Below are 24951 nucleotides of genomic sequence, written 5' to 3'. Positions count from 1 at the left end.
GCACTGTTCAAACACTTAGAGACATGGTCATGATCAAAGCAGGTGAAGTCCCTGCTCTCAAAAGAGAGACAGACCACAAGTATGTAAATGGTATCATTTCTGATAGTAGTAAGTGCTCTGTAGGAGCTCTGGGGTAGAATAATAGTGATTGGGAGAGAGGGACAGGAAGGGCTGACTCTCTGAGGTGGTGACATTCAAGCAAAGTCAGTCATGCAAAGATATAGCATTCCAAGTAGAGCAAAGAGCAATGCAAAATTCCCTCACATAAGGTCTTGTAAGACTTCACAAAGACTTAGAAGCCTCACGAGGAAAGGGAGCTGGTCTGTCTTATTCACCTGCTGAATTCTCAGGGCCAAGCAGAGTACGCGGACACAGTAGGTACTCCATAAATACTTGTGGAATGGAAAAAGATGGGTAATGTGTTCTGCATCATAGCACTTAACACCTTCTTATATCTGCTGGTTTACTCACCTGTCTCCTGGAGGGCAAGGGCTCTTCCCAGCCCCTATAGCTTTAGCATCATGCCTGGCATATAGAAATACTTAACAGAATTCCTGAGCAGCATATAAGAGATGTTGAATCAATACTGTATCTTTATTGGAGAAGATAAAATTAAATGGAAGGTATTTAGGAATGCCTCATTGAATTTATGCTAAAAGACACTTAAGGTTTTTGTGTAGCTACAATGTTGTTTAGTTTCAAAAAGTAGAAAGATGATATCTGAACATGTTATAAAGGCAAGATCTTCTCAGGGATAAAGGCCAGAGAAGGTAAGAAGAATTATATCTGAGTGTCTATAAATGACAATCAATACCTTAGTAGAATTTTAATATGAGTTCAGAAATTATTTTTCTAAATTCTAGTAAAAAGGATACTAGCGTTGTTGTGGTGTATACGTTATCTATTGGAAATAACATTTCCTCAGGTAAAGGCTATAAACAAGTACAAGGAAAAGGTTTCAATAGAAAAAAACACATGAGAGAGAAGATTTAATTGAATAGCTCTTATAAGAAATAGAAAAGAGTAACCAATAAGTTTTCCTCCCAGAGTACTTGATAAATACTAAGAAGGAAATCTCTAGCTCTCAGGCCAAATTCAGGTTTTGGTTAAATTTTATTTAGCTTCTTAAATTCTGAAAGATGATAATGCTTTAAGTGCATTATAAAGTAGATGTGATCTTTAAAAAACAAATATAAAAGTCATTATTTTTATGAGCTATCGTATAAACTTTCCCAAACATCTATGATTTGAAAAGAAAATGTTCCCTACATAAGTGTGAGATTTTGTATGAAGTTCAGGTGTGAGCAAGATTTGGAGGTCATATGATAGAAATAAGAGCTGAAGTGACAAGAAAATGGAGTATAGGAATAAAAGCCAAACACAGTCTTATCAAACATCTGCAATAGGATGAAGAGGAGACCACTAAGGCGAATGGAGCTATGAGAAAATTAAGAGGCAAACTTGAATAGTATTGTATCCAAAATAAAATAATTTAAAGTATATGTAGAGAGAATTAATGATGCCAGATGTTGCAAAGAAAAACTGTAGGATTTGGCTAGGTGGTTCTTGACCTCTGAGAAGGAAATTTTAATTAAGTGGTAAAAACAAATGACACATTTAGGAGGAGAATAAGAAGGTAAAGAACTTGAAGTAGTGATCCTAGACAAGTGCTTTTTAAAATGTGATAATGGATCAAAAGAATGGAATGGTAATTTGTACAAGATGTAGAAACCAACAGAATGGTTCTAAGTATTTTTACAATTTTGTATACTTAAGGTATACAATTTGATGATTTGATATACATATACATTGTGAAATAATAAGACAATTAACATGCATCTCTTCACATAGTGTGCACGTTTGTGTGGTAAAAATTTCAAGTATATGGTATGTTATTATCTATTGTCACTATCCCGTATGTTAAATCTCTAGAAATTACTCATCTTACATAACTGAAACTTAGTACCCTTTGACTGACAACTCCCTATTTTCCTGCTTCCCTACTCAGTCCCTGGTAACCATTCTACTCCCTGCTTCTAGGAGCTTGACTTTTAGATAACACAATGTAAGTGAGAATATATACCATTTGTCTTTGTGTGTCTGGCTTATTTCACTCAACATAATACCCTCCAGGTCCATCTATGCTGCCACAAATGGCAGATTATTTTTTTTAAGGATGAATAATATTCCACTGTGTGTATATATCTCATTTTGTCTACTAATCTGTTGATAGACATTTAGGTTGTTTCCATATCTGAGCTATTGGGAACAATGCTTCAGTGAATTAAGAGTGTAGGTATCTCTTCCAGATCCTGATTAATTCCTGATTTTCAATATCCAGAGGTGGGATTGCTGGGTCATACGCATAGTTCTATTTTTAATTTTTTAAAATTAATCTGGGGCAGCCCAGGTGGCTCAATGGTTTAGCGCTGCCTTCAGCCCAGGGCATGATCCTGGAGACCTAGGATCGAGACCCACGACAGACTCCCTTCTTCTCCCTCTGCCCATGTCTCTGCCTCTCTTTCTCTCTGTGTCTCTCATGAATAAATAAAATCTTTAAAAAATAAAATAAATAAAATAAAATAAAATAAAATAAAATAAAAGCAATCTGTATGCCCACTGTGAGGCTCGAACTCACAACTCCTGAGATCAAGAGTTGCATGCTCTACCAAAAGAGCCAGCCATTTTTTGAGGCACTTCCGTACTGTTTTCCATAATGACTGTACACATTTACATTCTAACCAATAGTGTACCAGGGTTCCCTTTTATCCATATCCTGAGTTATTATTATTATATTATTATTTTTTAAAGATCTTACTTATTCATCCATGAGAGACACAGAGAGAGAGAGAGGCAGAGGGAGAGGCCGGCTCCATGCAGGGAGCCCGACTTGTGACTCGATCCCGGGTCTCCAGGATCACGCCCTGGGCCAAAGGCAGCCGCTCAACTGCTGAGCCACCCAGATGTCCCAGAGTAATTATTGTTTTTAAATAATGGCCATCCTAACAGGCATGAGGTAATATCTAATTGTGGTTTAATTTACAGTTCTCTGATGATTACTGACATCAAGCATCTTTTCATACACCGATGGGCCCATTTGTGTGTCTCCTTTAGAGAAATGTCTATTCAGACTCTTTGCCCATTAAAAATTTCTTTTTGCTACTGAGTTTGCAAATATTTTCTTTTGTTCTTTAGATTGCCTTTTCAACTTATTTCCTTTATTGTGCAGAAGTTTTTTAGTTTGATGTAGTCCCACTTGTTTAAGTTTGCTTTTTTTGCCTGTGCTCTTGGTACCTTATCAAAGAAATCACTGCCATGACCAATGTCAAGGAGTTTTTCTCCTAGGAGTTTTATGATTTAGGGACTTATATTTAAGTCTTCAATCCATTTTGAGTCCATTTTTGTGAGTGGTGTAAGATAGGGGTCCACTTTCATGCTTTTGCATGTGAATACCCATTTTTCTTAGCACCATTTATTAAAGAGACTATCCTTTCCCCATTGTGTATTCTTGCTGCCCTTGTCAAAAATTGACTGTATATGCATGAGTTTCCAAGCTCTCTATTCTGTTCCACTGGTCTATATGTCTGCTTTATGCCAGCACCATATTGCTTTAATTATAGTAATTTTGTAATATAATTTGAAATCAGGAAGTGCAATGACTTTGGCTTTGTTCTTCTTTCTCAGGAATGCTTTGACTATTTGAGGTCTTTTGTGGTTCCGTGTAAATTTTAGGATTTTTTTTTTCTATTTCTGTGAAAAATGCCATTGGAATTTTATTTTATTTTATTTTTATTTTTTTAATAAATTAATTTTTTATTGGTGTTCAATTTACCAACATACAGAATAACACCCAGTGCTCAATAGGGACTGCATTGAATCTAGTATGTTTCAAAGTAAGAGAAAAGTGGCAAGGGAGGTTTAAGATATGAGAGGGCAAAGAGATAGTGACAATTAGATCCTAGAGTTAAAGAGGAATAATATCCTATAGAGATGGAAGTTAAAAAAAAAAAAAGGAAACTTTTTTTCTAAGAATGAGGTAGAAGCTATTAAAAAGAGAAGGGGGTAGTAAGTCATATATGGGAGTGACAACTAGACTCTATTGCGAATAATCATAAACCCTTTTCTAACACAAAATAAGGTAATTATATGAGGTGATGGAAGTGTGAACTAACCTTCTTGTGGTAGTTATTCCACAACATACATGTGTGTCAAATTATCATGTGGCACACCTTAAACGTATGCAATGTTATATGTCAGTTATATAAAGCTGGAAAAAATTAAGCGCAAGTCTACCACATGACCCAGCAATCCTATCCCTGTAAGACGTGAGAAAACATATCCATACAAAGACCTTCACATGAATGTTATTAGCAGCACTACTGACAATAGCCAAAACCAGAAACAACTTAAATGTCCATTAACTCATGAATGGATGGATGAAATGTGGTATATCCATAATGAAAATATTATCCAGCAATAAAAAAGAACCAACTTCTGATACATGCTATGGCATGGGTGAACCTCAAAATATTATGCAAAATGAAAGAAGACAAATACAAGAGACCACATATTATATGATTCTGTTTATCTGAAATGTCCAGAAAAGGTTAAATATATAGAGATGAAAATATGTAGTGGTTGCCTGGGGTAGGGGAATGGGAATTAACAATAAATATGATGGATTTTATTAGGATGATGGAAGTAGTTTAAAGTTGATTTACAGTGATGGGTACACAACTTGGTAAATTTACCAAAAATTATTGAATTGTACCCTTGAAATGGGTAAATTATATGGTATATAAAATATGCCACCCAGGCATCCCAGTTGTTAAGATATGTTATGTGTAATTTGGTTTGTGCATTAGGCAACCAATTTAAATTATTTGAATTAAAACATTTCAAATTGTCTTTAAATTATATTTTTTGTAACAAATAAAACTAGAAAATCCCTCATGCTGGATAAAAACAGTAAAACCCACCATTAAACTAAGTAGAATCAAGTAATGTTTTCTGAATTTAATGTTCTTGATTCCTTTGAACAAATATAGAAGGCCTGAAGACAACAGAATTTAAGCTTATTTAAGGGAGCTTCAGGGGGCACCTGGGTGGCTCAGTCAGTTAAGCATCTGCCTTCGGCTCAGGTCAGGATCCCAGGGTCCTGGGATTTAGCCCCACATTGGGCTCCCTGCTCATCAGGGACCCTGCTTTTTCCTCTGCCTGCAGCTCCCCCTGCTTGTGCTCTCTCTTTCAAATAAATAAATAAAAATATTTTTTAAAGGGGTGGGGGAGCTTCAGAGTGTGTTTGTTCCAAATCCTTCAGTTTACTCTTGAGATAACTGTGCCAGGAAAAAGGAAAACTTAACCAAAGTCACATGACAAGTTAGTGGCAGAACCAGACAAGAATTCAGCTCTCCTGACTTTAATATATATATTTTTTACTATACTGTGTAACCTCCCACATTTTTGGAACAGAAACTGAGAAAAATTAGGAGAAAAATAACCTAAATTCATGGTGTTATATATTTTGTTATGCTATAAATATTCTTGAGCTTTGTGTCAAAGGTAGTTAAGTTACTTGGAAATAATTTGATCCTTTTACATGTTGCTTTGAAGAATTATTAGGTAAATTAAGGATAGTGTTTGGTCTAGGTCTAGCTATTCCCCACCAGTGAGTGAGACAAGACCCTTCTGAATACTCCCCAGAACCCTATCAATTAGGCAGTTTTCCAATCTGGCTGGTGGGAAAAGGCACTATTCCTGGCTCAGCGTAAGAACCATTCATTCCCTTAAATCTTCCAGTAGTTCCTACCCTGGCCTCCACGCAGTTTGCTTACATGCAGAGCACCTCTCTACTGATACAGAGAATTCTCTCTCTGTGCAGCTTTCCTCTCCAGCACGAGTTGCGTTGGTCTCTCTGATCATTGTCTCCTTAACTCAGGGTATCCATCTGGCTCTGCCACGACTCCTCCTTTCCTGTGCCATGGCCTGCAAACTCCAAGGCTGTAAACTGCAACAATCATAGGTCATCTATGTCCACATTTTGCCTAACTGTCCTTTATGCTTGGTATCTTTATGCTTTTTTTTTTTTTTAATACTAACCATTTTAATTTAAATTAATAGCATTTCTGGAAGACAAATGCAGTTGATAGAAAATATAAAAACTTTTACTGTACAAATTTTACATCACATTCAAAAGAGCAAGTATGTGCCTGTGGCCACGGAAGACACTGGTTTTACACACACTAATGAAATCTGGGCTAACACTGCAGCATCACACAAGCTCTCTAAACGGCTTCACATTTACATCTCCACCCAGCCCCCTAATCAACTCAGAACAGCAATGCAGGCTTACAGGACACACGGCTGCCCCCTGTAGTCACAAGGAGAGATGCCACTAAGAGTGCAGAGGGGCTCCAGCACCCTGCATGGATTTGGTGACATGGAGAGGTCAAAGTTGCTACACTGCCCACGACCAACAGGGAGCTTGCTAGGACTGAAGACCTTGAGTTGGACAGAGACCCACGGACTGCAGCTCTGGTGGCTAAAGGCCACCAGGCTTGGTATCCAACTTCTTGAAAATTGTCTTTTCATATATTTTCTCTGCTTTTTAAGTTGTTTAGCTGTTAGGTGGGAGAGTAAATCTGGTTCCTGTTATTCTCTCATGGCTGAAAGCAGAAGGTCTAGTCCTATCATTTTTTTTCTGCTCTGAAATCTTGGGTCTAAGAAAGATTTATACGTTATAAATTGGCTAATAAAAATTCCTCTAATAGCCTTTTATCTTTTCATTAATTAGAAGCACAATTAAACTCTTACAAATTTTTTTTACTTATTTTGAGGAGAGAGAATAAGAAAGGGAAAAGGGAGAGACAAAGAGAGAGGGAGAGAGAGAATGCCCAGCAGGTTCCATGCCCAGTGTGGAGCCCAATGTGGGGCTTGATCCCACAACCCTGAGATCATGACCTGAGCCAAAATCAACTGTCTGATGCCTAACCAACTGAGCCCACCTAGGCACCCCTCTTATAAATCCTTATAAATAGTTCAGTAAGAAATACTTGGCAAAAGTAAACACTGGATTTAAGTATGGTGACTACCATATCCAGTTTTAAATAAAATCCTTTTATAATAGCATACATAGAAATTACAGCATTATACATATCTAAGCTGGAAACAGTCTTTCATCTCTTAAAATTAATATTGTATAGAGGTGTTATGTTAGCAAGATGGGAAGGGTAAGAGATACCAATGCTCATCTCCCCCCAAAACAACAAAACAATAACTAACGACAAATAAAACCGATCTAAGAAAGCTCTGGACTACAACGAGGAAGCAGCAGAAAACTTGTGGGGTTCTATGGCCACATAGAAAAGCATAGAAAGAATTTTACCCATCCCCCAGTTCAAAGCAGTTTGGTGTCAGCAAATCCCTTGGAGGGATTTCACCCCACAGGGAAAAAGAGAGCAGGAGAACCCCAGCAAACCTCATCAGTGTAGCTGATTGTGCACTGTTGGTGGGAATGTAAACTGGTACAACCATTATAGAAAACAGTGTGGTGGTTCCTGGAAAAATTAAAAATAGAACTACCATATAATCTGGCAATCCTACTCCTTGGTATTTATCCGAAGGAAATGAGATCATCATCTTGAAAAGATCTCTGTACTTCCATGATCATTATTATGCAGCATTATTCACAATAGCCAGAATATGAAAACAACCTAAAAGTCCTTCAATGTGTGAATATAATGAAAAGGTGGGGAGCACCTGGGTGGCTCAGTCAGTTAAGCATCGACCTTCAGCTCAGGTCATGATCCCAGGGTTCTGGGATCTAGTCCCATGTTGGAGCTCCCTGCTCAGGGGGGAGTCTGCTTCTGCCCCTCTCCCTGCTCATGCTCTCTCTCTTGCTGTCTCTTTCAAATAAATAAATAAAATCTTAAAAAAAAAAAAAAGAAAGAAAAGAGGGCAAGGTGCACGCACACACATGCACATACCCACACTGGAATACTATTTAGCCCTAAGAAAGAAGGAAACCTTGCTATTTGCAACAACACAGATGAATCTGAAGGGCACTATGCCAACTTAAATAAGCCAAACAGAGAAAGATAAATACTTTCTGTAGGATCTAAAAAAACAACAACAAAAACCCAAACCAAAAATACCCAGCCCATTTCAAAGAACAGAATTGTGGTTGCCGGGGATGGGGATGGTGGTGGTGACGGTAAATGGCCAGGGAAACAGGGAAAAATGCAGTTCAAAGGGTACAAACTGTCAGTTATAAGAAGCATAAGTTCCAAGGATTTAATGTACAGTGTGGTGAATATAGTTAATAAAACAGTATTGTAAACTTAAAAGATGCTGAGAGTAGATCTTAAGCATTCTTACCACAAAAAAAGAGTTAAGTATATGAGGTGGTAGATGTGTTAATTATTTGATCTTGGTAATCATTCCACAATATATACGTATATCAAATTACCATGTTGTACAGTTATATAAAGTTGGAAAAATGTTATGTAAATACTAAATTTTAAAAATTGCTAAAATTTTGCTGCCTTTGTCTTTAATTTTAGGCTCTGGAGCTATATCCCTACTTGTGTGCTTAAAATATAAACACCTGATGTGTTTATGTCCCATTTAATAGTTAGTTTCCACATTCCCCTTCTGCACACTGAGAACTCATTTCTATATAAGCAATAACCAGGGTCAATAAAAATTTTCTTCATTGCATTTTGGAGCCAAAGGGCACCCGAAAAATTTAGTACTTATTTTTTTGTGAGGCTCAAAAACCAAAATGCTGAATTTAACTGCCCCACTGCTATGCTATAGGAGAGATGAGACTCAGTTATCACTCACCTTGGTTTTTCAGTAATTTAAAATGTGATATATCGAACTGAACTCAAGACTTAAAATGTGGCAGAACCATATAATAACCATATTATAACCATAATAAAACTACTATCTCCTAATCACATGGCTTGCTCCCTTTCTTCCTTCGGGCCTTTAGTCACATTTCACCTTTTTAGTGAGGCTTTCCTTGGTGATCTTTCTAAATCTTCACCTTCCCTGCCATCACCTCAACATCCTCTATTCTCCTTGCCAGGTTTATGGACTTCTTCCATAGTAATTCACACCACATCACAAGTTACATTTTTTATTTAAATTGTTGGTTGTTTGTCTCCAAGTAGAATGTAAGCTCTATATTTTAGTCTGTTTGCTCACTGCTATATCACCAGCATCCGGAATGGTACCCGGAATATATCAGATATTCAATAAATATTTGTTGAATTACTAAATTTCACTCTCAAAGTGAATAAACAAGCAAGTTGTATCCTAGCCCATCGTTTAAATTTTTTGTCCAAGTAACTTGCTTGATGCAGTTTTTTTTTTTTTTTTTAAGATTGTATTTATTTACTTGAGAGAGAGAGAGAGAGCATGAGCGGAGGTGAGAGGGGTCAAGGGAAGAGAGAAGGGCTGAGCAGGGAGCCCAAAGTTGAGTTCCATCCCAGTATCCCAAGATCATGATTTGAGCCTAAGGCAGACATGTAACCAATTGAGCCACCCAGGCATCCTGCTTGATGTAGTTTTTAAATAAAGTGGGCATAGGATTTCTTGCCCAAAGAAAAATATGCTCCTCTATGATGATACCTAGTATCATGAATTAGTATACATCTCAAGAAGCAACTGCATCTTTTATCTATTCACTATTAAACTGTGCTATTTCTGTTTTTTTTTCTAAGATTTATTTGAGAGAGAGAGAGGAAGAGAGGGAGCATGCATACATATGTGAGGCAGGGAGGAGCAGAGAAAGAGGGAAAGAGAAACTTTAGCAGACTTCCCACTAAGCATGGAGCCCCACTCAGGGCTCTATCTCATGACCCCAAGATCATGATCTGAGCCGAAACCAAGAGTCAGATGCTCAACTGACTGAGCCACCCAGGTGTCCCTGTGCTGCTATTTCTAAAAAGCAATCTCAAAATATTATGAGATGATGATCAATAGTTCTATCAAGGAAGTCAAATCATTTATGTACTAAAGGGTACATTCTTCAATTTACTCAGGTTGGCAGCCCACAAATTATCGAGTCAATTTATATGGTCTAGCACATTGGCTCCCAATACTGAGAAGCTTTTAAAAATCAAATTCCTGACACTTCTCTTCCAAAACACATTAAACCTATTAAATTAGCAGCTTATCTAGTGGGACCTAGAAATCTTTTTTATTTTTTATTTATTTTTATTTTTTTATTATTTATTTATGATAGTCACACACAGAGAGAGAGAGAGAGGCAGAGACACAGGCAGAGGTAGAAGCAGGCTCCATGCACCGGGAGCCCAACGTGGGATTCGATCCTGGGTCTCCGGGATCGCACCCTGGGCCAAAAGCAGGCGCTAAAACACGGCGCCACCCAGGGATCCCTGAAATCTGTCTTTTTAAAACATTCTCCAGCTGTATCTACTATATCTTCGAGTCAAAGACTACCATTTTAGGAGAGGCATTTCAAGGCTCCTCTGATGTGGTAAAGGTCACTGACTGGTAATACTTTTATACTTAAAGCTCTTCCAGTTCAAATTAATTTCTCCAATGCCCTCTGATGCTAAATTTAGGAGATGACAAAGTATAAATTTTTTGACAGGGTAACAATGGTAGCTTTTAACTATGATTACTATTCTTCAGGATAGTTTCCTAAAACTTATGAATATATTGAACACAAGAATTGGTTATGGCCAACAGAGTGTCCAAATGGTATACAGATTAGTTTTCTTTTGGTTTTTATATTTAACAATGAGAGCTGTAATGAAGGTTTTAATTTAAGAAAAGTGCAAAGCATAAGAAAGAAATTTACTAAGGAATAAGATCCTTGGATAAGATACAACTCACAGTCCAGGTTAAAATTTACCTTCTCATGGGTCGAGTTTTGAGATCCTTTAAGTACACACATCCATTTATTCGATGACCACGGGCCTCACCAAATGCTAAGAACAATCAATGAAGGATTAATGTTGATCAAATAAAATTGAGATAAATTTTGTGACAAGATCCTTGGATTTCGCTCACAAGCTAATAAATTATGTAATAAAATGATTTATTTTGGTAGCACTGATGAGATCCTAAAAATTTATACATATCTTAATATAAAAACATTATTACCTAAATTTTTAATGTTCCCATGTTCTTTTGTTGAGTAAATTACTATACGAAAAATCTAGTTAAAATGTATTAAGTTAAAAAAATGTATTAAGTTGAAAAGATATTAACAAAAAAGCAATAATTAGAATAAAAAAGAAAAAATCATTATTATACATATTTTGATCCATATTGATTTACATGGCACTAGACACATTTTCATAGCATAGTTGAACTTTCTAAAAATACCTTGAATTGCTGTATCTGGATCCCAGCCTTCAACATCGATAAGGTACCTGAATTAAAAATAACATTTTAATTTTATAGAATAGGTAAGGTTGAATTTTAAAATTTTCTTCTCGAGAAGACAGACCTAAAAATTTAGCACCTACATCATTCTTACCTACATATAAGGTATCCTGTTCTGTTAATTCCATTGGTACAATGAACTCCAATGAGTTTACCTATAAAATGTAAAAAAATAAAAAAGGTATGAAAAAATTCAGTGAAAAAAGTATAACATGTTTTATACACAATTTATAATATAATTTTCAATAAAAATATCTACCACTAGTTGAATTCTTAGTCATTAAATTTAAATCTTGGAACGCCTGGGTGGCTCAGCGGTTGAACGGCTGCCTTCAGCTCAGGGCGTGGTCCTAGAGTCCTGGGATTGAGTTCCATATTGGGATCCCTGCTTGAAGCCTGCTTCTCCCTCTGTGTCTCGCCTCTCTTTCTGTGTGTGTCTCATGAATAAATAAATAAAATCTTAAAAAAGAAATTTTTAAATCTAATATGTTAGAGGCATACTATCAAAGATTCAGGAAAGAAACAGGCTTTCTGTGTTCACCCTATAGTATTAAAAGGTGAATTTTTAAGGATAATTAAATGAAGGACAAAGTTTATATAAAGCCACCCTGGCAGCCCGGGTGGCTCAGCGGTTTAGTGCCGCCTTCAGCCCAGGGTGTGATCCTAGAGACCCAGGATCGAGTCCTACGTCAGGCTCCCTGCATGGAGGCTGCTTCTCCCTCTGCCTGTGTCTCTGCCTTTCTCTCTCTCTCTCTCTCTCTCTCTGTCTGTCATGAATAAATAAAATCTTAAAAAAAAAAGTTTATATCATGATCATGAATAACATGCTTCAAACATCATTCAGAAAGAAATAATTTTTAAAAATTTTGAAAAAAGAAAAATAATTTTAAACTTACTTCTTTGATATATGTATTTTTTGAATTTTATTTATTTATTCATGAGAGGCACAGAGAGAGAGAGGCACACACACAGGCAGAAGGAGAAGCAGGCTCCGTGCAGGAAGCCAGATGTTGGACTCGATCCCAGGACTCCAGGATTATGCCTGGGCCAAAGGTGGCGCTAAACTGCTGAGCCACCTGGGCTGCTCTACTTCTTTGATCTTAATTGTCTTTGCATTCAATGAAATGTACTCATACTTCCTGGTTAATAGTAACACCATTTCTCCTGTAAGGCACATTATTTGATACCACAGTTGAAGAATTAAAAGATGAATCTACTGACCTTGGTGGATGGGCCAGGAACCTTTATCTGCATGGTGGAAGGGACCTATCTTTTAAAGAGTTTCCCTACCCATGATGTTAAAATTTGAGTACTTCCCTAGAGAAGATGGATTCTAAGAGTCATATTCATCTCCTGGGTATCAATTCTAAGGAAATGTTTCAGTAAGATTCATGCTCTAGATGTTTTTTTCTTCACTTGTATTTACCTTATATTCACCTTTCCTATCCTCTCAACTGCCAGAACTTCTCAAAAGAGCTAATTTGCTACCTCTCTTAAGGGCTATATGTGAAGGAAAGTTCAGGAAGCATTCATTTAGTGTTCGCTAGGGCACTGTTTGCTTTTTTATTTTTTTTTAAGATTTTGTTTATTCATGAGAGAGAGAGAGAAAGAGGCAGAGACACAGGCAGAGGCAGAGACACAGGCAGAGGGAGAACAGGCTCCATGCAGGGAGCCCAACATGGGACTCGATCCTGGGGTCTCCAGGATCACACCTTGGGCTGAAGGCGGCGCTAAACCGCTGAGCCACCTGGGCTGCCTTAGGGCACTGTTTTCAACTGACACAGAGTCAAAACCCGTATTTCCAGGTATTTAAATTACCTTCAAATACCATAAATTTCCAGGTGAAAATATTTAGAATCAATTTATAATAGATTTTAGAAACCTGTTTTCATTATTTTATAGTTGGAATGAAATGGAATTTATTTTTGTAGAAAATAATAGAACTAATTTATGGCCTTTGCATGTAGAAGAATGATGACTATCTGAAAATTTTTTCCTGTTAAATACATATTTTTTTCAAATATCTCCATATGGCTTTACACACACATACACACAACACAAAGGTGAGGTTTTCATTTAAACAATGATAGGCAGGTTAAGTCCAGTTGAATCTATCTGGCACCTCAATGAATTTAGAGTCTAGTAGGGGAAGAGCTATAAGAAAACAAAGCATTTATCCTAAGAATACATGATGAATGTACACCAAGGTGTTATGAGAATACATAAGAGTCCTTAAATTTGCACTGGGGCAGAGGAGGTTTCAGAGTAAAGTTTAAAAGAAACACTGAGATAATCTTGAGAAATGAGAGGAAGTTCATCAAAAACAAGATGGGAAAACATTTCAATAGGACAGGTGAGTGTGCAAATGCTAGGAGTACAGCACTTGTGTGGGAAATAGACACATGAAACATATGTGAAAAAAATATAAGAGGCTTTTATAGGGTGCCTGGCTGGCTCAGTCAGAAGAGTGTGCAACTCTTTTTTTTTTAAGATTTTATTTATTATTTATGCATGATAGACATAGAGAGAGAGAGAGAGAGAGAGGCAGAGGTAGAAGCAGGCTCCATGCTGGGAGCCCGACGCGGGACTCCATCCTGGGACCCCAGGATCACACCCTGGGCCAAAGGCAGGCGCCAGCCACCCAGGGATCCCGAGTGTGCAACTCTTAATCTCGGATTATGAGTTCGAGCCCCACGTTGGATGTAGAAATTACAATAAATAAATAAATAAATAAATAAATAAACTTTTAAAAAAAGAGGCTTTTAAAAAGGAAGCCAAAAATCAAGTCATGAAGCACTTTGTTAAGGAATCTGGTGCTTAATAGATGGGATACCACTGAAGGATTTTAAGTAAGACCTGATTACATGTGCATTTTAGAAAGAAATTCATGCAAGTTTGGAGGAATGACTGGTGGGAGTAGAGACAAGAAACCTATGCAGGAGGCCATTAAAATAACCCAGATCAGAGGGATGAGAGTATATCTGGGGAGATAGGGGCAGGAGAAGGAAGATTAAAGAGTTCTGTTTTTGACTTGTTCAGTTTATTGGTGCCAGATAAACCTCATGGTGGATACAAGGTACATGTGAACATGGAACTCAGGAGAAAGGTTTGTGCAAGAGATACAGGTTTGGAGGTGAAAGTTGAAAACAGGAAAAGATGAGACAAAGTGAAGTGAAAAGACTTCTTTTTTTAATCAAATCATTTTACTGAGGGGATTGGGGAAGGAATGGAAGGACTGGGAAGACAATGAGATCTGACATCCAGGATCTCTCCCCAGCTCTGCAGTTGCCAAAAGCACAGAATCTTAAGAACAGGAGTCATCAAGGATTTGAGTAGAATAAATGGCAGAGAGGAGGTGGGGGGGAGAGGGAGGAAAATTATTAGCAAAGAAAACTAGGAAAAGGAAATTACTGGCTAGAAAACTGAAAACATTGAAGAACAGGTAGGAAAAAAAATGAGGAAAACAGTATCATAGAAGCCAAGAGGAAAGTTTTAAGGAAGGAATGAACAGCAGAGGTTAAGCTTAAAGAGATCTAAGCAATATACAGATAGAAAACTATTCTTTGGATTTCTACAAGCTTCCAACTAAACTACAATTAGAGAGCTGCAGAAATCAGATTATGGGTGGTCAATAAGAATCTCCTTGGTGAACAGTAATGAAATGGACACAATGAGTGGGGACAACTCTTCTAAAAGTGTAATCAACAGAAGAAGGAAACAGTATGAAAGAAAGAATTAAGGTTTCAAGATGGAGAAGGGAGGATTATTTTAAGACCTAGGAGAGGCCCGTGCATGTTTATACATTGGTAGTACAGAGCTGAGAATATGAAAAAATGTCCTGAAGGCAGGGCTGGAGCAGAGGTGGAGGTCTGGTCTGCTTTTCTTAGGAAAGCAGAAGGAAGGAAGAATATGTGAGTATGGATGCAGGTGAGAGTAAGAAAGGGATCTCTGTTTTCCCTGAGAAGTGGGGAGCTATGCTACCTGAGCATGAAGAAGTGTGATGTAGCCAAGATTCAGAAGGAGATGAGCGAGCTGGCAGGGGACAGGGAGAGGACTGCCAAGCAGCACTAAAAATCCAACTGAAACCCTTAACCATTGCCCCATGGTGGCACCCAGCCATACTGTGGAGGCATCTTCCCTAGCATGCAGGAGAAGGGAAGGAGGACTGTTAGATTAAACTAGGGTTGAGTATTTACATGGTATTTTAGAAAATATTTCTTGAAGATCTGCTGGTGATTAATTTTTAGAATAAAGATAAAAAAGGGATGTGTATTGTTAAAAAGGAGAGAACAGGCCCAAACTGGAATCACTTATGCTAAACCCCACCAAAATTTAATACCTAAGTGCAGCTTCAGCTTCTCCCAGAAATGTGACTTTTATTTATTTTTATTTATTTATTTATTTATTTATTTATTTAGGATAGTCACAGAGAGAGAGGGAGAGGCAGAGACACAGGCAGAGGGAGAAGCAGGCTCCATGCACCGGGAGCCTGACGTGGGATTCGATCCCGGGTCTCCAGGATCGCGCCCTGGGCCAAAGGCAGGCGCCAAACCGCTGCGCCACCCAGGGATCCCCGAAATGTGACTTTTAACAGCCAACTTGGAATGTCCTGAGCGGCAAAAGGAGATAATCAGCTGACAGACCCTTTGAGTTGCCTAAAGGAGAGTGGCCTTACCTAAAATGCGTTCTTTGCGAATAATTTTCTCTCTGCCTTTAAAAACCTTTCTTTTTCTGGATAGAGCTCCTTTCTATTTGCTAGATGGGATGCTGGCCATTTCATGAATCACTGAATAAAGCCAGTTTGATCTTTAATTTACTCAACTGAATTTTTGTTATTTAACAGTGTCTTTTCAGCCTACATATAGATTTTTCTTTTTACAGATTTTTTTCTCCACTTGGTTTTTAAAATCAAGAACTTAAGATCACAATGTTCTAGTACCCAAAGCATTACAAACTCTTGGTATCATAAACTAAAATGTAACTTTACACTGCTTAGCAGTATCTAGTAGGAACAATGTTCTGATTCATTAAATCTGTCTTCCTAAAATAAATAGTCTAACAAACAGGAATTACCACACCCCCTCCAATCCCCTTTGCCTAGTTATTGGGGTAAATAAGCTTAAGAAGCTGTTTTTTATTTGCTGAGACAGACAAAGGAAAAATTAGAAGCAGCAGGTCCAGAGTAAGGCTGCTGTGTGCAGCTAGCATTGTAACCATTCCTATCAGCCTGAAACCCTGAAACCAATTCTACTTCTCAGGCTCCATTAGCAATGCATCTGAAATAAGCCACTTCCAAGAAGAAGTAGGGCTTGTCTCCTGAAATTCTTCCCTAAGGCCACAACACTAGGTAGGAAGTACCAACCTCATCCTTTTCTTTCTGTTCATTTACCTCAAAAATAGGTTTCTTATCATTTTTACATTTCTAGATGTAAAAAATTGCTTAGTTCAGGAGACTGATGCAGGAAAGTAAGGAGCAATTGATATTTATTGTAATTACTTAGCTCAGGTACGGGGAAAGGTCAAAAAGAAGAGAGAAATTAAGAAAGCTAAAAGTGTTGGGAAAGCAGAGTTGATTTTTTCAGCCAGCAGGGCAGGCAGGGTAAGGAACATAAAAAAAAAAACCTAGAAGGACTAACAGGTGGGGAGAGAAAGGACGGCATCCAAAGTGTTAGATCTAGTGGGAGTAGGAGAATGAGAACTTCGCCGAGTGTAGGTGTCACCTGAGAAATCTATGCTATAGACATACTGTCCATAAGTAGTATTTATTAGCCATTGAGACTAATCCTAGATACACTCTAGTTTACTAATTTTGAAGTTTAGTAGCTCTTATGACCCAGACAAGCAGGCAATCACTACAGTGAGGATGCTCATGTGGCTAGATCACCTCTGAGGTCTTCCACAGTCTATGGTAAAGCCTCTACCAGACAGAAGTCTTTGGCTACTAAGCATTAAGACAATTGGATAGGGCCACATGGGTGGCTCTGTGGTTCAGCATCTGCCTTTGGCTCAGGTAGTGATCCCGGGGTCCCGGGATAGAGTCCCACATCAGGCTCCCTGAAGGAAGCCTACTTCTCCCTCTGCCTGTATCTCTGCCTCTCTGTCCGTGTCTTTCATGACTAAATAAAATCTTAAAAAACAAAACAAAACAAAACGAACAATTGGATATAACACTTTGTTTTTTTAAGCAATCTTTTAAAACTATAAACACGTCCATTATAAAAAACAAAACACCTAAAACATAGGAAGTACAAATATGAAGACAAAAATCACAATCAGATGCCACTACTAACATTGTGATGTTTATCTTCACGGGTATGTTTGCTCATGTTATTTATAAATATAATTATGCAGTGAAATCGCCATTTACAAATATTGCACAAGCATTTTGCCAAGTCACTAAGAATATTCTTCTACTCGGTTTTTAACATCTGCCTATTTTTCCATATGTGTATGTAAATGCAGGAATTTAATCAATTTCATATTAATGATCCTTTAGATCCCTTCCAATATTTCAGTATTATAAACACATCAGTGAACATTCTTGTTCACATGTTTACCTATACTTCTGTTTATTTAGGGAAGACATTCCCCAAAATACATTCATGGAATTAAAAGGTTTACATAAGGCTGTAAGTTTTATCTTTCTTTACTATATGAAGCTAAACTGTACACCAAAAAGACTAAGATGTACCTTATTTTATGCTATATATTCTTTCAAGAAAAGTTATTTATAAGTCAATTTTAAAATACTGAGTTATATTTTTATCTGTCCCGAGGGTGTCAGCATTTAAAGAATGCTGTAGGGAATCTATTTGCAAAGCAAAGTCAATGCACCTTTTCTGTATGCTTTACTTTCTCCAAACCAAGTCTTTTTTAAATGAGGGTCATGCATTGTAATCTAAGGGGAAATCTTTGATAATGTCCTTTTAACTAGAAGTATATAAACGAAATATATATATTATATCACCTTTAAGTGGTCTACAATAATTTCTACTAAAATTCTTTATCAATTAACTAAAAACATTTTGATTACATTAAAGGTTATTACCATTTTCTGCATTTTCCCACAGGAACTTTCTGACCCACTTTTTGAACTGTAGAATAGTAGCATTGTCAGGGACTTCAAGTCCAACAGTATAAAGTTTTTTATAATGTATACTTTTAGGTAAATCCTAGAAATGGGAAAATAGAATGCAACAATTATAAGTTATTAAAAACAAATTCTTCAACTTAAAACTTACCAGTAATTCAATATTTTTAAAATCAGGTACAAAGACTATACTGAAGGTACACCTTAAATCAATTTGTGTTGAACTTTTTTTTTTAATGTTAAAGATTTTATTCTGGAAGAGAAAGAGAGAGAGCGCAAGTGTGCAAATGGGGGGCAGGCGCAGAGGGAGGAGAATCTCAAGCAGACTCCCTGCTGAGCACGGAGCATGACACCAGGTTCCAGATCATGACCTGAGCCAAAATCAAGAGTTGGACACTCAACTGACAGAGACACCTAGGAGTTTCTATTTGTGTGGAACTCTTTTGTAGTCTACATGAAAAGAAGTTATAAAATAGCCACATTCCTAGTGGCCAATGACAGTCATGAGATTGGGATTCAAGTGATTAAGCAGGCACAGGGTCAACCTAATATACAAACAGGGCAGCCCCGGTGGCACAGCAGTTTAGTGCTGCCAGCAGCCCAGGGTGTGATCCTGGAGACCTGGGATCGAGTCCCGCGTCGGGCTCCCTGCATGGAGCCTGCTTCTCCCTCTGCCTGTGTCTCTGCCTCTCTCTCTTTCTGTGTCTCTCATGAATGAATGAATGAATGAATGAATATAAATAAATAAATAAATAAATAAATAAATAAAATAAAAAATTACAAACTTAGAGTGTTAACTCTATAGTTAGTGTTACGATTCTAGATGTCAGCTTAGGCAATGTTTAGTAAGGCTGTTTTAAAGTGGTTACATGTTTGCCTGACTCATTCTTAAGTTTGCAAGAAGTCTAAAGTGGAGAGCCTAAAAATAGAAGGGCTAATTTCATCATTCAAGTAAACCAATTAATCAATTAGCAACATTCATTTAAAGAATATCAAGGTTGGCAGTGAGTGTAAAATACACACAGTAAGATCCTAGGCACAGTTAATAGTTTTAGAAAAATAAGAATAATGACCTCTGAATAGTTATATGCTGAATAAATATGCACAAGAATTCACGAGAAGCTGTAAATGTTAAGCCTTGAAGAAAAAGTAAAGTTTTGGATAGGGAGGGAGAGAAAAAAATTCCAAGTTTATGGAATGATTTGAGGCACAGAAAAATAAGAATGTTCATGAGATAGTGAAGAGATGGTTTGTTGTAAGAAACAAAGAGCATGATGAGAAGGGAGTCAGATTAAATTGGGCTTTGAAAAACAGGGAGAGGAGTTTAGATGTGATACATTTAAACAGTGGGGAGGGCTGAGAGAACTGAGATTTTTTTTTAGAAAGGACCTGGAATGGGCATGAAAATTACATTTAGAAACAACTACTCAAAGAAGAATTAAAAAGGTTAGCTCCTGAAGAATGAGGCAAAAAAGCTAGAGAATATGAGACACACTTTAGAAGAAAAAAATCTATAGGGTTTAATTCTTGATAGAGGGCACCAGGAAGACAGAGGACTCAAGTGATTTGAACTTGACTGATAGGCTCAGGAGAAACAAGGAAGCTGAAGAGATTATGAATTTGTATTTTTGAGAAGGAGTGGTATGGAACTAAAGAAATGATAGTATGTTTAGTTATACGTGTGATGAAATTTGACAAGGCAGCAAAATATCCAAGACTAAATGTCACCTAATCAGGGCAGGAATGACAGAGACACCTTGGATAGCACCAATCCAACTGAAGAGCAAGGCTCAAGAGTTATTCTCTCTAGAACAAGGTTTTAAAATTCTCTTGCTCTTCAGAGCCCTTAGCTAAGTCCTGTCACCAAGACTTAGGGACAGGGAGGAGAGGATTGGAGGATGATGAGGCCTAGTGGATCCTAATCTCCTGCTTCGGCCAGTACACTTCCCAGTTTATCTGCTTTATATAATGGGTTTTGGAGCAAGATATAATTGAAAGGATTTTGCTGCAAAAGAAAGTTAAAAAAAACACTATTGTAGAGTAATATGCATCTCATGTTTTTATCTTTTTTCTTTTGCTTTCTTTTCCATCATGCTGCTCTTTCCTTCTGTTTCCTTGCTCCCTTTTTTGCTTTTCCTTTCTTATTTCTATGTATACTCCTTTATTCTATGTTTGTTCTCTTGAAAGAAAACATTCCATTTTTTCCTCTCTAAACAACCCTTTTCAAAAAAAGGTATTACATGATCATGTGAAGGATTAAGAAGATTTCTAAGAAATTACACATGGAAAATTCTGAAATTTATATTGACATGGCCACAAGAGTTACTTTCTAAATGCCATATTAAAAAACCTTTTCTATTTCAAGACATATCTAACTTTACCTTAACTTCATAATATCTTGTGGTATATGTTAGATCGATAATTAATCCAAGCTCCACATTTAGTGCTTTTATTGCACTGATCAAATCTTTTGGTGTAAACTTCTGGGTTGGAGTAAGTCTCTGATTAACTGCCTATAATGAAAAATGAACAGCAATGTTACAAAATACAGATAAAATGTACCTAACATAAAACAAACAAGGAAAAGAAAACATAAGAAGGCAAAAAGAATCAATGAAAACTGTCATAGCTTTAAAGAACATTGTCAAAGCTCATAAGGAATTAGAGCTGTGAGAAGAGCCTAAACATACTTACATCTTTTGCTTCAGTGATTTTACACATGTCCTTCTCACCAAGGACTCAGAACACTTCAAAAAGAAACTATCCTGCTTTGGTGCCCTGGAATTTCCTTGCACCAAGTTCAGTTTGAAGTAAAGTATTAACTCTGAGTGAAAAATAATTTTGTAGTAGAATTCTCATTTGAGCTGAGACTTTGAAAAGTTAAATTAAAAATTAAAAAAAAAGAAAGAAAGAAAAGTTAAATTACTTGTCCAACCTCACAGGCTAGATGGCAGTCAAGATTGTAACCCAGAGATTTTCATCTTTATCCAGCACATGATACCAGTTTGACTCGTTTGATTAAATGCTCATTTTTCTCCCAGGTTCTAAATTTCCATGTTTATATTAAACAGAGAAGAGTATAGAATTTTTAAAATGTTATCAAATGTTATATATGGATTGTCTGGAGATAAATCTATAGTTTTGGTCAGTGCCTATAAACTTATCAGCATTCTTCTAGACTGCTGTATTTGTTATTGCTCTAAGTAGTGTGCACTGATGGTACAAAAGATTTGATTTTTGTATTATATGATTAATAAGAAAAAAACTGCAGTTAATAACGTACTACAAAGCCAAATATAGATAAGTTTTTAAAATTAATTCAATTTGGAGATAAAAAGAAATGAATTGTATGCTGTAAATGAATGAATCTCAAAAATATGCTAAGTGAAAACAGCTAGCCACAGGCTGCAAGATTCCAGTATATGAAATGTCCAAAACAGGAAAATCTACAGACAGAAAGTGGATTAGTGGTGGCCAGGGGGAGGGGAAATGGGGAGTAACTACCAATGGGTACAGGGTTTCTTTCTGATAGCATGAAAATGATCTGGAATTAGTGTCGTTGATTACACAACTCTATGAATTTATTAAAAACCACTTGATTATATTCTTTAAAAGGGTGATCTTGGTGGTATGTGAATTAAAGTATTAATTATATTGGGACACCTGGGTGGCTCAGAGGTTGAGCGTCTGCCTTTGGCTGAGGGTGTGATCCTGGAGTTCTGGGATTGAGTCCCACATAGGGCTCCCTGCATGGAGCCTGCTTCTCCTTCTGCCTATGTCTCTGCCTCTCTGTGTCTCTCATGAATAAATAAAGGAAATCTTTTTAAAAAATGTATTCATTATATTCAAGTATACTTGAAAAGTAACTTCAAGTTACTTCTCAATAGACTAAAATCTCAGTATGTTAAAATCTCAATATACTACAAAAGTAACTTAAAGACCAGTGAAAGAGAAAAATCTAAGTTAAATTAGGAGGCCAGTATGAAAGATTCTGAACTCTGCTCACACATTACCAATGTCAGAGCAAATAGGAGAAACTAAAGCTGCCATGGGTCTGAGGCCATATAAAACATGGCATGGGGTTCAAGTATCTTTTGATTCTTTTAGGAAATGCTGTACAATGGATTTGACAAATCAGTAAAGGAATGCTGATTTGGGGGGAGAGTACTCAAAAGTTATCCATCTTTATTTTGGACTATCACTTTTAAATAGGTCAAAACATGAAAAGCAAAAATAACAATAGGATTAAAGATATTTTCTCTCAGGGGATCCCATGGTGGCTCAGCGGTTTGGCGCCTGCCTTTGGCCCAGGGCGTGGTCCTGGAGTCCTGGGATCGAGTCCCACGTCAGGCTCCCTGTGTGGAGCCTGCTTCTCCCTCTGCCTGTGTCTCTGCCTCTCTCTCTCTCTCTCTCTGTGTGTGTGTGTGTGTCTCTCATGAATAAATAAATAAATCTTTAAAAAAAAAAAAGATATTTTCTCTCAAAAAGTATTTAATCTTGTTAAATGTTTTCAATAAGTTAAGTTGAATTGTTAAAAAATTAATTTAACTTGTCAATAAAAAGAAATGAAGTATGATACACACTACAACATGGTTAAATCTTGAAACATTATGCTAAAGAAGCCAATCACTAAGGACAGATATTACATGATTCCATCTACATGAAAGGTCCAGAACAGTCAAATCTATGAAGATAGGAAGGAGATTAGTGTTTGCCTACAAGGTGGCAGGTGGGAGTGAGGGAGAAAGGGGAGTGACTGCTCCTGTGCATGGGTTTTTTGGGGAGGAAATAAGGAGTGATGAAAATGTCCTAAACTTGTGGTGATAGCTGCCCAATTCTATGAATATACTAAGAAATCACTGTAAACGTTAATAGGCGAATGTGATTAGGTGAATTATATACCAATTAAGCTGTTATTAAAAAAAATAATTCAAAACTAGTCTCTTACACTAGCATGAACAATTAATAATTACATGGCTGAAAAGGTTTACTGTTACCTCCATAATGTCAAACATTTGCTGGAAATTTCACATATTTTTATGAAAAAATAAGTAAACATGGATCATATTAGTCTCAAGTCTCCTTATAACATAGGTAAGAAAATAATATACTTACTCCCTTTAAAGGAACTTTAAAAGCAATAAATCGTGTTCCAGGTACAGGATGTCCAATTGGCGTCACAGTCCTCCACCTGCAATGAAAATAAACAACTACAATTATAATAAAAATATTTTAAGGACTCAAGATGGTAAATAAGGTTTTTTTTTTTAAATAAATAGAGCCTCGTTTGTTGGTTAGTTGCTTTTTGAGTGCTATCATATACAAATTTTAATTTACTGCATCCTCTGCCAAAAAACACAAAAACAGGGGGATCCCTGGGTGGCTCAGTGGTTTGATGCCTGCCTTCGGCCCAGGGTGTGATCTTGGAGTCCCAGGATCGAGTCCCACATCAGGCTCCCTGCATGGGGCCTGCTTCTCCATGTTTCTGCCTCTGTCTTTCTCTCTGTGTCGCTCATGAATAAATAAATAAAATCTTAAAAAAAAAAAAAAAAAGGAAGGTTTTACATATATACAGCACTCCTATAGTAAAAAAGGTGGGATTCATTCTTGATACAAACTTCCAATACCCAAAATGGTATTTTGGGTTTTTTTTCTTGGGCAATAGTAAGAGAAGGAAAATAGTTTATGAATTTTTATACCATTGTCATTGATTATATATAAAATAAAAAGTGGTAATAGGTATTAAATATGAGGATAATAAAAGTAAAATATAAAAATCTACAGTCTTTTTAGTAAGTAGGAAACAAATCATTTTCTCAACGTGATTATTTTGGAGATGTCATGTTTTAATTTCTGATTTATCTTTTTTTTTTTAATCTCTGATTTATCTTGAATTAAGAACTAAAGTTCATTAACTGTCACGTTTTAATTTCTAATTAATCTTGAATTAAGAACTATAGTTCATTAATTTTAAACATTTTCATTTATCTATGATGACTTTTTATGAATAACAAAGTAGAGAAACCAATTTTTTTAGAAACCAATATTAAAAATAACTTATATAATTATTCCCAAGCTATTTTTGACAAATTCCAATTATAACATATGCAGATTTCTTAAAATTCCCTGCTTACTTCTCCAGCTTCATTTCTGTACCATCCTTCCCTTCTGCAGGTTCTGGCTTCACATTATTTCTTTTTCCTCAGTCCTTCCAATGCTCTGTGCTATTCCTTCCACCCCCTTCTCCCATTTCACTCTTTCAGTCACCCTCAGCTTATAGCTCCAGTATCAGTTCTCAGAAGTGAGACTGTCATCCCTCACCCAGTACCATTACACACATACCTTTCACCTTCCTTCTTGGTACTTAACAGTGTTTAAAACTATACACATGATTATGTGATTTTTTTTGGACAAATCATGATTTCTCTCTTGATCAT

The 24951-nt window shown here is 36.8% G+C and overlaps 1 protein-coding gene across 19 annotated transcripts in view; it reads right to left on the bottom strand.

The window, feature by feature from the left end:
- The window catches only part of LOC140621093 (RNA/RNP complex-1-interacting phosphatase-like), a 73965-nt gene that overhangs the window by 34268 nt on the left and 14746 nt on the right, over positions 1 to 24951 (bottom strand). For 15 of the 19 annotated variants that reach the window (XR_012020817.1, XR_012020818.1, XR_012020819.1 and 12 more), the window contains exons 2-7: positions 23630 to 23705; positions 20896 to 21027; positions 18473 to 18596; positions 11519 to 11579; positions 11365 to 11411; positions 10889 to 10964 (exon numbers count right to left, since the gene is read on the bottom strand). Coding sequence is in view for 12 of the 19 variants with exons in the window: in XM_072805959.1 (XP_072662060.1) it covers positions 10889 to 10964; positions 11365 to 11411; positions 11519 to 11579; positions 18473 to 18596; positions 20896 to 21027; positions 23630 to 23705 (516 nt within the window). In the remaining 7 variants the exon portion in view is untranslated. The remainder of the gene's footprint in view (positions 1 to 10888; positions 10965 to 11364; positions 11412 to 11518; positions 11580 to 18472; positions 18597 to 20895; positions 21028 to 23629; positions 23706 to 24951) is intronic. The other 4 variants (XR_012020823.1, XR_012020824.1, XM_072805968.1 and 1 more) reach the window with 2 other exon arrangements.

Source organism: Canis lupus, chromosome 29 (genome assembly GCF_048164855.1).
Source record: "Canis lupus baileyi chromosome 29, mCanLup2.hap1, whole genome shotgun sequence".
Taxonomy (NCBI): domain Eukaryota; kingdom Metazoa; phylum Chordata; class Mammalia; order Carnivora; family Canidae; genus Canis; species Canis lupus.
This window is presented reverse-complemented; position numbering and strand designations above follow the sequence as displayed.